The sequence below is a fragment of the Pteronotus mesoamericanus genome, unplaced genomic scaffold (assembly GCF_021234165.1).
Source record: "Pteronotus mesoamericanus isolate MK-2021 breed Mesoamerican mustached bat unplaced genomic scaffold, CSHL_Meso_final contig_221, whole genome shotgun sequence".
Classification (NCBI taxonomy): domain Eukaryota; kingdom Metazoa; phylum Chordata; class Mammalia; order Chiroptera; family Mormoopidae; genus Pteronotus; species Pteronotus mesoamericanus.
In genome coordinates, this window is record NW_026555092.1 from 16,913,236 (window position 1) to 16,927,435 (window position 14,200).

At 36.2% G+C, this 14,200-nt stretch overlaps 1 protein-coding gene across 3 annotated transcripts in view; it reads right to left on the reverse strand.

Moving 5' to 3' along the window:
* Window positions 1-14,200, reverse strand: part of FOXJ3 (forkhead box J3) — a 100,847-nt gene that overhangs the window by 70,396 nt on the left and 16,251 nt on the right. For 2 of the 3 annotated variants that reach the window (XM_054572069.1, XM_054572067.1), the window contains exon 2: window positions 7,737-7,797. In XM_054572069.1, the coding sequence (XP_054428044.1) occupies window positions 7,737-7,780 (44 nt within the window). In that variant the 5' untranslated portion in view covers window positions 7,781-7,797. Of the gene's footprint in view, window positions 1-7,736; window positions 7,799-14,200 lie in introns of those variants that run through there. The other variant, XM_054572068.1, reaches the window with a different exon arrangement.

Here is a 14,200-nt window from a genome sequence, read left to right on the forward strand (position 1 = left end):
TTTTACTTTTTTCTTCGTTTTAATTTCTAATACAATGCATTTTGATAGATATAGTTCACATAAACAAAAGCTCATGGGTACAAAATAGTTTTTGAGAGAGCATGAAGTTTAACAATCATGTTATACTAAGTTATCTCCAAGACTGAAGACAACTGTTCCTAATATAGTATAATTAAATGAAAAGAGTAAGATCTTTGAAGTCACTCGAAAGAGCATGAATTCTCTTGGGAGTGGCAAATATGTTACGGTGAAGATTTTATGGGTATATATGTATGTGCCAAACTTATCAAATTGTACTATGTCAATTTATTTCAATAAGGCTGTTTTTAAAATAAGAAAATGATAAACTTTTGCAATTTAGTCACGATTAGTCAGATAAGACACAAAAAGAAAAAACTCTGAAAGAAATAATTGGTAAGCTGGATATTATCAAAACTGAAAAAATATGTAAAGAACTCTTACGATTCGACAAGAAGAAGAAAAGTACCCAGTTTTAAAATGTGTAAAAGATGCCCTGATCCATGTGGTTCAGCTGGGTGTCATCCTGCAAAGTGGAAGGTTCAGTTCCCAGTTAAGAGTTCATGCCCAGGTTGCAGGTTCAGTCCCTGGTCAGGACACATACGAGAGGCAACAGATCAATGTTTCTCTCTCACATCAATGTTTATCTCTTTTTCCCTCCCTTCCCCTCTCCCCAAAATTAAGTAAATAAAATCTTCTTTTTTTATGTGCAAAAGATATGAACAGACATACGAGTACCGATAAACAAAAAGATGTTCAACATCATTAGTCATCAGGGAAATGAAAATTAAAATCACAATGAGATACCACTCCACACCCATTAGAACGTTTAAATTCAATATGAAAAGCTGTAATAATCTTTTTTCATGAATTTAGTGTATGCCACATAGGTTTCTTCCTGATCTCAATAACAAAAATAACTAAGTTTGCGCTATAAAGTAAAGCATGAATGATAATTCCCATTTTATATATCTTCCAAACCAGTGTTCCACTTGTTATCCTACATGGACTTTTCTTCATGGTTCTATTTCTTTCGCTTTAGCAGATGATGCTCCAAACAACTGCGCCACACTGGTCAGGGCGGTTTTCTATTTCTTCATCTACAAGACTACCTGAAATGTATTAAGCACTATCTTTCTCAGCCTCTATTTACTCAAATAGTCTCATCTTTTCCATAACCTCCAGGAATTGTACTTTTTTATATTGCTAATATATCACTTTGCAAGGTCCTCAGGTATGTGTCAGGCTGCGGAGCAAGAACGTTAACATAACTGTGAGAAAGTGGGCTCCTATGCTTAAAAGCTCCATTTGACACCACAAGTCTTCCACAGAGATCTGTCCGTAGCACCCATCCTTCGGGCTCTCAAGTATGTACAAGTATGGAGCAGAATAATCTTTTTGTTTTCCTTTTCTTTTGTTGCTTTTATGAGAATCTTGAACACTAGTAAACACGTATGTATTCAATATGCATGTGTCAAACTCAATAAAATTGAAGAAGGAACTTAATTTCAAATTCACAATTCTAAGGATCCTGTTTTGCTTTGAAGGTGGGAATCAAGTCCCCCATTCACTACCCACATAACTATAAGGAAAGGTTCTAAACTCTATAAAAATATGCTCTCTTAAAATCTCACCCAACACTTGAAATATGCTGCTTTGTATCAGACACTTTTTGCAGTGTTTTGTCTAGTATACCATGCCCTTTCTCAGAGTTGTCTTCATCCCTAGGGTCCTGAAAGACGTATCTATACCTTCTCTGCACCAGTACTACAACAACAAATTAAAGGATTTGAACCATGGTTGATACCTGACCCAAGGTGTTCACCTGAGTTTTCTCCCTCAGGAATTTAAAATTAGAACTGAAACTGTCTGGACTGGTCTCCTGAATTAAGAAGCTATGAACTTGAAAGGTAATGGATGACCAGGTGCCAGCAAGGCAAAGAAAGTTGATTTGTAGAAATGAAGAGAGAATTTATATGCAGAGAAAAGCAACAGAGAAGAGAGTATACTGCCTAGGTTCCTAAGAACATGAGTTCTGTTCCCTCAAGAGATTCAGCTACCCCTGGGTTCTATAAAATACTCCAATATTCTCCAAATAAACTTTTTGCCTTTCTTTTTCACTTGATATATCCAGTGCTGGTTTCCTTTACTTGCAACCAACCAAAGCTTGATTGAAATAAGCTTCCTAAACCAAATCACGTAACTTCTTTTTTATTTTTCAGTATTATTACTTTATACCATGTGCACTGTTGGTAGGCACAGATTTTATATTTACCTCTTCTTTTACTTTGCCAAGATATTCAAGGATGTTTTTATTACCTAATACCTGATAGTATTTTCCCCCACATATATGAATTCATGACAACTCAAATTTCTCTACCATATCTCCATAAAACGAAGAAAACTGCTGCCTTCCATAACAAGATTTTTTTCAATTTTACACAACATATTTCAAAATTAAATCACTAGTTTTATATCCTTTTTTTCTCCAGTCTCCTTGTACATTGATCTTTTCCTGCTGCACTTATCTTTTTATAGTACCCTCTATTAAGTGGAATGTTTTTTGGCCTCCCTCATTTAAGAAAAAGCCTAAAATTATGATAAATACTGAAAACCAAGAAGCAGAATTTAGTGATTAAGAGCATGAGCACTGGAACAAAATCTATATATAAATCCTAGCTCTATCCCTGATATGCTACATGTCCTCGAGTTCCTTAACTTTTCCTCAGTTTCCTATTTTGTGAAATGAGGATAATAACTGTAGCAACCTCACAGAGTGGTTGGTAGAATTTAATTAACATATATTAAAATGCTTAAATAATGCCTGGTCTGGTAGTAAGAGTACCATAAATGCCAGCTATCAAAACCAGTATTTAGTCACAAAAGTAACTTTTATAATGCCCTTAAGTCAATGTATAGTCAATGGTATATTTCAATACCTGATGTTCAAAACTGAAGCCCTAAAGGCATTAGATCATCTTAGGTCAAAGATTAAATTACATCTAGGACGATCTAGACCAGCACTGTTTCAAAAGAACTCTCTGCAATAATGGAAATGTTTCTGTGCTCTTCAATATGATTGTCACTAGCATGTGTGACTAATGAGCACTTAAAATGTGGCTGGTGTGACTGAGGAACTGATTGAAAATTTTATTTTTAATTAATTTAAATGTAAATAGCCATATGAGGCTAGTGGCTATCATATTAGACAGTACAACTTTAGAAGATAAGCCAGGAAAGTTCAAAGTACATCTTAGAAAAAGTTTCTATAGAGTCAAAATTAAGAGTTTTTCATTACTACTCATTTAATTGGAACATGCCTCAACTAAACATGAAAATTAATAGATTTTATTAATTCTAAAAACGTGTAATAAATAACAAACTTAGCCACTGATAATGCAAAAGCTATTTCTGCCACTGTGTGGGCAGACCTAAAAGCAAAAAATATTACTTATGAAAATAAACATACATGGTCTGACCAGGAAAAATTCAGCCATTGTTAACAGAGAATGGTTTACACGACACTGATGTAACCTGGCAGCCAAGGAGAGTGGACTGGAATGCACATAGGTAAACAATGACTTCACTGCACTAGTCAGTGGGAGCAGTAGATGCCACTGAGTGTGTGTGTGCGTACTGTGTGGCCGTCGCATTCAAAATGACTGAGTGAGTAAAGCACTGAATCTGCTTCAAATTTTGCGTTAAGCTTGACCATTCCTCCATGGAAACTATTCAGATGATTAAGGAGGCCGCAGCTATGGGCAACTTCAACACAACATCACACCTGCTCATGCATCACGTCTCATGCAGTTTTTTGGCAGAACATCAGCCCCCCTGCAGCCCTGATTTGGTGCCCTGCGGCTTCTGGCTTTTCCCAAATATCACCTTGGAAAGAAAAGAGATTTACAGACCATTGATGAGATTCCAGAAAATACAACAGGCAGCTGATATACAACGGGGCAGCTAACTGCAATTGGGAGAAAACTATGTGAGGTCCCAAGGTGCCTACTTTGAAGGGGGACTGAGGTATCACTGTCCTCTGTACAATGTTTCTTGTATCTCGTATCTTTCTTCAATAAATGTTTCCATTTTTCATATTACATGGCTGGATACCTTCTGGACAGACCTCATTGTAATATTAAACATTTGCAACATCCTTAGCCTAAAGGTTACTTACAAACCCAGACACTACTGGTAGATACTCTAGAATCTAAGAATTTGGGGTAAAGGAAAAACAGAAGGGGGAAAAGAAATCCTCCTCTGCCCCACGTTCTTGAGTTGACAGCAAAGGATACAAAATCTGTCCTCTTTTATTCTAAAAATGATGATTCCTTTTTTTGTTTTTTTTTAAAGATTTTATTTATTTATTTTTAGAGAGGGGAAGAGAGGGAGAAAGACAAGAGAGAGAAACGTCAATGTGTGGTTGTATTTTGCGAGCCCCCTGCTGGGGACCTGGCCTGCAACCCAGGAATGTGCCCTATACTGGGAATCGAACTGGCAACCCTTTGGTTCACAGGCAGGTGCTCAACCCACTGAGCCACACCAGCTAGGGCTTCTTTTGTTTTCTACTACTAGAAAATGAAGAAGAGGAAAAATATGTTAGATATCTTATGTGTGTATTTCATCCCATGAATCCTAACAGACCAGTGAGGTAAGCATTAACAATTCTATTACAGAAAAATTAGGAAAAGTGAAGTAACTTGTCCAAGATCATATGGGTAATATATGGCAGAGATATGAACCTGTATCTACCTGATTATAAGGCTATATACTAGAGCTGCCTTATCAATACCAAGCCTGCTACTAGAAACAAGGCAGCAAGAACCTTTAAAATAAATCTACCCTCCTCTGGTGGTTCTAAATAGCAGGGTCATCATTATCAACAGGAGGAAAATGAGGAAACAGATGGACAGGAAATTCAACTGGGACACTAAAACATGAGCTTCTATGGTGCTAAAATATCCCTGTGTTCCCTTGCATATCCTAAACAGGTATAGTGGATCAATAATAAAAGGCATCTTTAAGGAAGAAGCATAAAAGAAAAAAGAAAAAAAATATATATATATATATATGCAAACAAAGGGGTGAAAATAGAAAAAGATAACAAGTGGAAAAGATCTCATGTAGAAGGTAGTAAATGTCACCAGAAACTACTTAAAGTGCTACTGATAACCCAGTATCTGAGGCCGCACACACATATGAACCATAAAATAAATCTCCTAATAAATGTTAGCCAATTTAGAAATGCAAGAAAGGCCCCATTTTAACAAGTCCAAAGAAACATCTAATTTTATCTTGCTTTGATCAAACCAAATCATTAAAAAGTTTGTTGCTACAGTATGTGAAGAAGTATGTTATATACATACGTGTTTACTTGTCGAAATAAAGCAAATGTTCAAGGAAAGCTTTTTTTTTTTGCTTTTTCAGTAAGCTTTTGCTCTTACTGAATCTGTACTTGGAAATAAAAATACAAGTGTACCTCAGGATTCAAACCTATCTTATGCAAACTCAGGAACCAAACAGATTCTGCTAAATTTTTTAAGATTCTATTGTTTGATAGAAACCGTATCCATCATTATTTGAACTCTCACTCTTGCTATCCAAAACTCAGGAACTGAATAGATACAGACGACCCAGTATTCATTATCCAGACTTTATTCCAACTCAAGATATGAATGTAGTAGATTCAGATTGCAAGGCGTATTTGTGAATCCTATATAAATTTTTAATATAATTTCACAGGATTTACAAAATTAGGGCTTTTTTCCCCCTTAGTAACATGCAAGTATTCTACATAAACACTGGCTGCAAAATAGATCTGAGAAAATATCTTTTTATACCATATTTCTTAGTAGTTTGCTAGAACAAGTTATTAAGTTATTGCCCCTCAGCTCCAAACCCCCATCCCTTCTTGCCAATTTGCTTTAAGGATGCTGGAACTGGGACTCTGTACACCACATTTCTGATTTGCTGCTGGTTCCTATAAGGCTCTGCTATAGGGATGAGAAACCTTTGTTGGAGTTATTACTTTAATACAGAATTGTTACAAGTTGTTTTTATGAATCCCAAAGAATAGACAGGAAGGCACAAGTCTCTCCTTTTCCAGGCTTGCAGTCCATCTTCAGTGCCCCCTCTTTGGGCAGAGCAATTTGGTTAAAATTAAAGAGTATACTTAGCTATTGATACAAAATCACTTGCAATAATTCTTTTAAAAGAAACTTAGTGGGCCTTTTTCTAAGTTATACACAGTATCTACTAGTAAATGTTACATGATATCAATAAGAGGTATCTGTCTATCCAAATTATCCACAATAAATATGTGTTACTTTTTTTTTAACGTGTGTCAGGCTCTGTGCCAAGAGTCTTTATTTATCTCATTCTTTCTTTTTTAATTTTTTCAATTAGTTTACATTCGATATTATTTTGTATTATTTTCAGGTATACAGCATATTGACTAGACAATCATGTATTTTACAAAATGCTCCCCCTGATATTACTAGTACCCAACTGACATCACACACAGTACAGTATTACTATGTTTTCTATGCTGTACTTTACATCTCCATGACTATTTTGTAACTTTCAATCTGTACTTCTCAATCCCTTCACCTTCACACTTCCTGGATTCCCTCTAACCGGAATGCACAACTTCCATATATCCAAGATACGGCTTACTCTATCACTCTTTCAGGTTTTCATTCATATGTTACCTCTTCAGTATAGCTTTCCATGGCTACCCTATCAAAAACAAAAACAAAAACAAAAACAAACCACTGTATTTTCTATTCCTCTTCTCTATTTTATTTTTTCTCTTAGCCCTTAAGTCACTAACAGATACCTCTTACTTATCTTGTTCATTAACTGTCCCTTAACCAGAATGTAAGCTCCATGATTTTAGGATTTTTATCTACTATGTTCACTGCTGTAGCCTCAGCATTTAGAATAGTGCCTGACAACATAGTAGGTGCTCAATATGCTGAATAAATAAGTGACACAGCTACCTCCAACACCACATGTAACTGGTGGGTACTGCCATCAACACTTCATATGCAAGTCTGAAAGATTTCAATAAACAGACTAGATTAGGTTATTTTATCAAAGTGTGCTCTAGGAACTGCAGCAATCCCTCAGGGGTAAGTGTGAGGACAGAAAATGGAAGCCTAAGCAATCAGAAAAGTCCCATATTCATTGGATTTCACACTAAATTTAATTTGTAAAAGATTTAGCAACTTCAAAAATATCTGAAACCACTGATTTGTATATAACTTGATTCCTAAATTATATTTTACATTTCACTTATTTATTATAAATGAGGATAACCTGGGTACCATGTTTACAGCATCCTTTAGAAAGAGATTAAAATTAGCATCTCATCTTATTTAATGACCTGCCACAAAGGCAATCAATATTTACGTGTATTTTCTAATTAAAACAAACAGATTAGGTTTTTTAAAAAAATGACAGTATGTATAAAATTATGCTATTTCATGGACAAGAACATATGTAAACTCACCAAATGATTAAGAAAAAATCCAAATCCCCTTATCACAAATATCTCTGTAAGCAAAAATATCTCCCAACCCCACCAAATAGCACTATATGACAAGAAACTATAATATTTTATTCTGAACCTCACCTTGAAATTAATCCTAATGTGACTTGACCAGCATAACTTTTTACATGTTACATGTCCAATAAAGAAAAAGAGGACCACTCACCTTAATGAAGTTACAGATGGACAAACCTGTCCATACAAACCCATCTGGCCACAAAGAGAATCTGAAAAATAGAGAAGAGTTATTTATCAGATGCTCCAAAGTGAATGAAACGGTAAGTCATGTTACAATTCTAATTAAAACACTTCAAAAAAAGAAAAAGGCTAAAATAAAAGATTCATCATTTTCTGAACACATAACCCACATGACTCAAAAATGCAAAAAGAGGGATTACACTGAGGCAGACATACCAGTAGGCATCAGAAACAGTCATACTATCACTGTAACACCCAAAGAAGCTGAAAACTCATAAAATTTAACAATCATTATGCTTATACAAAGAATGGGTCCAAATTGTTTAGTGGAATCCTAGGGACTCCAGGGAGATGCCTAAAGGCTATCAAAGAGTTGAGCAAGCAGGTTCCCATTCCCACATTATTTGTCCCCCATCCCAATCTACTCTTCAATCTAAGTCATGCTATCTTTATTGGCTTTATATCCTGGACTTCACTAAGACTTCATCTGAAATAGTTCCTTTGCTTTAAAAAAAAGAAAAACGAGGAAGAAGAAGGATAGCAATGAAACAGAAGGAGCTCTGAATAAGAGAGTTCTAGGTTCAAATTCTAGCTGTGACACTATGAGACCTTGAAGAATTTATGTAAAACCTCACTGAACCTCAGTTTCTTCCTCTGTAACTTGGGGATAATACCTCCTATATAACTTTATTTATTCCTAAGTAATAAATTGTAGATTTGATGTAAGAATTAGATAAATCAATGAACAAATATGAAATTGTCTCTTAGCACTACTACCTGGCACAAGGAGATCCACAAACGTCTACAGGTAACATAAATGAGAAAAGTTGGAATGGGTATGTGTATACATATGCATACATTACACAAGAGGTGGAAGACCTGTGAGCAACTAAAAGAAACATGTTCACTCTTAACAAATCAGCTGCTATTACCAGTTCTGGCCTATCATTGCTGACAGAATTGCAAGCCCAGTATTTTAAGATCTTCTAATTTTTTCAAGAGAAACAAGATATCCAAATTTTTATTTTAAATCTGATTTTTATTTTCTAAAAACCATGTGGGCCAAAAAAACCCTGGATTTTGTCCCAAGTTTATAACTTAGAGGCTGACTAAATTCTCTACATCCAACTGTCTCTGCAGGCACTGAAGAGAGACAGACATTTCTATTTCTGCCAGAACAACAGAATAGATAACTTGCTCAACATGTCACTGAAAATAATAATCACTGCATAAAATATTTTAAATCTTTATAAATTAATAAAATGAAAAAAATTAGTTACGACTGAGGCCAAAAACTAAGTTAAAATAAAGAGAAAAGTATGCAGAGGAAAAGAAACCAGCTTTCATTCACCTTCAGGGCATTTTGCCAAACCCTATGATTTTGCGATTCCAAAGCCTATTGGGGCTCAGAGTACAAGAGGTAAAGTCCACATGTTACCCTGGTGCAAGGAGAACTGTTTCTTACCCTTGGCATGGAGTGCTGGTGAAGGGCTGGGGGGTCATGATAGCATGCAACAGTATCTCCCGTGATATTCATAAAAATATGCTACCCCACACCTAGATTTTGGTTTAGATTTTGTTTAGGGTCGTTCTAGATTGGTGGTACCCCCAATCATGATAGAAGCAAATGCAAATGCTCTCTGAGGAATATGCCTTTGATCTCAGCCTGGAAGAATTCCCACAAATAAGGTTCCAAAATTAATTCACAATCAAAAATCAAAAAACTTGGAAACAAGACACTCAGAATAAGATACAAATGAAAGATCAGTTGGAAGTATCAAAACCTCAAAGACTTCAGATACTGGAATTACTAGATCATTTTCTCTACTTTTTTACTTCATGGGTGAATTACCCACTTCTCTATTTCAACTGCCTGTATGCAGGTAAACTTCAAATCCCCATCTCAGGCAGGTTATCAATCTCCTGACCTCCAAACATAAATATCTAACATTCCCTCCTAGAAATCCCAAATTTATCATGTTCAAAACTGAATTCATTATCTGTCTTTAATCTATTTCCTACCTTGATAAAATGGCTGTCAGGTTTCTAGCCTAACTCCTTTCATTTTCTTTGTTAGAGTAGCACACTTCTTTCCAATTCTTGATTTCCATGAGGACTGACTTCTCTGAACACTCCTGGGCTCTTAGCCCACTCCCCTCCAAAGAGGTAAATAAGGAACTTGGTTAGAGGGGCAGAGATAACTCCAGAACTCTACATCCAGGACTCCATAGGCAGTAATCTGGGTATGTCTGCTCTGTTGAACCTAACAATCTAGACATCAGGTCAACTGTCCCACAGTCTAGACTGGGTTCTGTTAGGTGGAAACAAGAGAATGTAGAGAGTTAGCCTATTTGGCTTTTAAACCTAAGCCATATTCTACAATATTTCATAATATCACTCTTATCAGAAACAAAGGTAATTACTCCAAAAGTTACTTGGCAATTTTATTCCTATACACATGTATGTATATATGTATATAAATACATATATATGTGTGCATGTGTGTATGAGTATATTAATTCTCTAGGGGATACATATATATGTGTATATATGTATGTGTGTATATCCCCAAGAGAATGTAAACATATGTTCACAAAAACTTCCATATGATGTTCATAGCAGCATTATTCATAATAGCAAAAAAGTGGAGATAAACCAAATATCCATCAACTGATAAATGGATAAACAACTTGTGGTATTATCTACACCATATCCATAATATACAATGGAACATTACTCAGCCATAAAAAGGAATGAAGTACTGTTATGTGCTACAATACTGATGAACCTTGAGAGTCTTAGGCTAAATGAAAGAAGTCATACACAAAAGGCCATAAATTGTTATGATTCCATTTATACAAAATATTCAGTATAGGCAAACATTAGAAATGGAAAGTAGATTAGTGGTTCCTAGGAGTTGAAGGAAGGGGGAGGAGAGAGAGGGGATGAGAGGAAGAGTGAGTGCTAATTGGTTTCTTTTGCACATGATGAAAATGTCCCAGAATCAGAGAGTGGTGACAGCTGCACAACCTTGTAAATAAAAATCTTTAGTATAAAACCACCAAACTGTACACTTTAAAATGGTGACATCCTATGTGATTTTTATCTCAATAAAAAACTAATTTTACCAACAGTAATATTTCATTTTTCATCTGCTGCTTCTTGTTTTATTCCTCAGTCAATTCAGAATTCAGGCAAGGGAAACGGATGTTATATATTGAGTCTCGCAACTATCAACACCTTTAGGACCCCAATTAGTTACCATTCACTACCAACTCTAGTCCTAGACATCTTACTCATCTGCTGTAGTAGTCTCAATGCCTTAGTTTCCATTTTCTTCATTTTAACCTACAATACGTGGCTGCTCCTAAACGGTGTCCTGAGCTAAAAGAACACATTAATGCTAGTCGTCTTCTCCCTGCCCAGGCAAACGACCAGTAATATGGAAATCTCACAAGAAAAAGTTAATGTTCGCCGTGAAGTCAGGAAAATCTCAAAGTGTTCTAAAAATTACAAGCTCACATCTCTGGAGCCAACTATAGTTGAACAACTATATTAACTCTTTCAATTATATCCATAATTTATATGGTTTAAGCTGGTGCCCAAAGCACTTAGTAGCTTTTTCTCCTAATCCTCTGAAAAGCAACATGCAAGAAAGTTTATACTGAATGACAAAAGCAGAATGTAAATAGTAAAACTTACTGATGCATATGCTCCAATGGAAGCTAATGTATTATTTCTCATCAACCAACAGAATATGGAATTCCTGTTAATATGTGCAGTCTTCAAGTGTATATTAAACTGAGTTACACACTATCTCACATAGGAAGCAGATATTTAACAAACTAACAGTTGTATAATAATACATTATTTGGGAGTAGGAGGTGAAATGGGACTAAGTATTTCGAAAAAGCTCCCAAGTACTTCTTATGAGACCTTCTCCCTCCTACCACACAAAGATAAAATGCTTTATAGTTTACAAAGAACTCACAGAATTCATGACTTTGAATGAAGACCAAGATCAGAATCCCAGCTGTGACCATGGGTATACTGTTAATTTATCTAAAGCTTCATTTCCTCCTCTATATAAATGGGAAAATTCAGGACTGTTATTGTCACAGTAGCTTAAATGAAACCACTAGCATAACACCAGAAAAACGAATTAAAAGCTGGTTGAAAGATCTCCTAGGGCAAAGGGAATAAAGGAAAAGGTAAACAAATGGAACTACATCAAATTAAAAAGCTTCTGCACGGCTAAAGAAACCATTATCAAAATGAAAAGGGAAACTAATGTATGGGAGAACATATTTGCCAGTGATACCTTCGACAAGGGTTTAATCTCCAAAATACGTAAGGAACTCATACGACTCAACACCAGAACGACAAACAATCCAATTAAAAAACGGGCAAAGAACCTGGACAGACACTTCTCCCAGGAGGACATACAAATGGCCCACAGACACATGAAAAAATGCTTAATAGCACTAGCCATCAGAGAGATGCAAATTAAAACAATGAGATATCACCTCACACCTATCAGAATGGCCATGATTAATAAATCAACAAACAACAAGTGCTGGTGAAGATGAGGAGAAAAGGGAACCCTAATACACTGTTGGTGGGAATATAGACTGGTGTAGCCGCTGTGGAAAACAGTATGAAATTTCCTCAAAAATTTTGAAATAGAACTGTCTTTTGACCCAGCAATTCCGCTGCTGGGAATATACCCTTAGAATTACGAAACACCAATTCAAAAGAAAGTATGCACCCTTGTGTTCATAGCAGCACAATTTACAATAGCCAAGTGCTGAAAACAGCCTAATGCCCATCAGTAGATAAGTGCATCAAAAAGCTACGGTACACTTACACAATGGAATACTATTCAGCAGAAAGAGAAGGAACTCCTACCTTTTGCGATAGCATGGATGGAACTGGAGACAAGTAAGCTAAGTGAAATAAGCCAGTCAGTGAAAGGTAAATACCATATGATCTCACTTAAAGAAGAATCTAATGAGTAAAACAAACTAATGAGCAAAATAGAACCAGTGGTGTGGAAACATGGAACAGACTGACAGCAGACGGCTGGGGGCTGGGGGGGGGGGGCAGGGGAGGGCGGAATAATGGTGGAAAGAAGGGAAAGGGACTAGTCAAAGAACATGTGTGAATGACCTATGGGAGTGGCGGTGAGGGGGGAATGAGTGGAGGAGGGCAAAGGGGGGAAAACATGGGACAACTACTAGAATAACAATTAAAAATAATAATAAAAACAAAGTTTGTTGTAAATGCTATAGCACCAGAGGTCAGGAGTAGTCCATCTTTTTTAAGTTCTGAACTCAGCCCTATCTTTCAAAAGACTTAAAAGAATACAATTCACTAGCATCCATGAAAGACTAACCCCTCTAATTCAGTCAGTAATCCTTCAGTCAGTTACTTGACTGAGCACTGTGAATTGTTATAGCCACTGGTAAACATTAAAGCAGTCACAGAAATAACCTGCACCTTAATCAGTCTGAGCAGGTGAAACCCACCAAAGGAAGGAGTAAAGGGAATAGAATCCTGCTAAGTGAGTAGCAATCAGCTGTTCGCCTCAGCTTCACTATAGTTAAGGCTGAAAGCAGTGGTGTGGCCTGAGCTAAGAAGTGAGATCTCAGAGTCATATGCTCTCTGAAAGCAATTAAAATCATGTGAGAATGATCAACATTCACCACAGGAGGATTAAAGGGGGAACAGAGGCCACAGAGAACTTACGGAAACTCGAAGAGATAATTAAGAGAAAATAAACTAGATTTTTTAAAAAAACTTCAGAAAATTATCCTGGAAATAGCAAGAGATTTAATGAGGAGAAAGGCTATTTAGTGTTAAACACAGATCATAAACTGAGAAGACAATATGAGGTGGGGAACACCAAAAAAAAAGAATTATCTTCTGGAGGGTGGGCCCCTTGTAGTACAGGCTTCCCCCACTAGGTGAGTGTTCTAGGAACCCATTCATACCAGTGTACGAGCTGGCTAGTTGTGAACGGCTCCATTCTGCTTCAGTGAAATTTTTTTAACACTCTTTCAACATGTTTGACCATTTCATGATTTACATGCACACCTGTTCACACCACGCTGAGTGTTCAGCAGTTTTTGCCCAAAAACAACATGACCCTGGGGCCCACGGTCCCTATTCACCAATCTAGCCCCAAATGACCTTTTTTTGGTTTCCCCAATGAAAAAAAGTCCTCAAAGGGAAACGTTTTGCTGATGTGGAAGAGGTGAAACAAAAAACAGAAGCACTAAAAGGCATCAAAATCAATGAGTTTAAAAACTGTTTTGAACAGTGGGGGAAAAAGTCTCGATAGGTGTTATTGCATCAAATGGAGAGTACTTTGAAAGCAACTGAAGTTTAAACATGTAAGAATAAATACACAATGTCATATAAATAATCCAG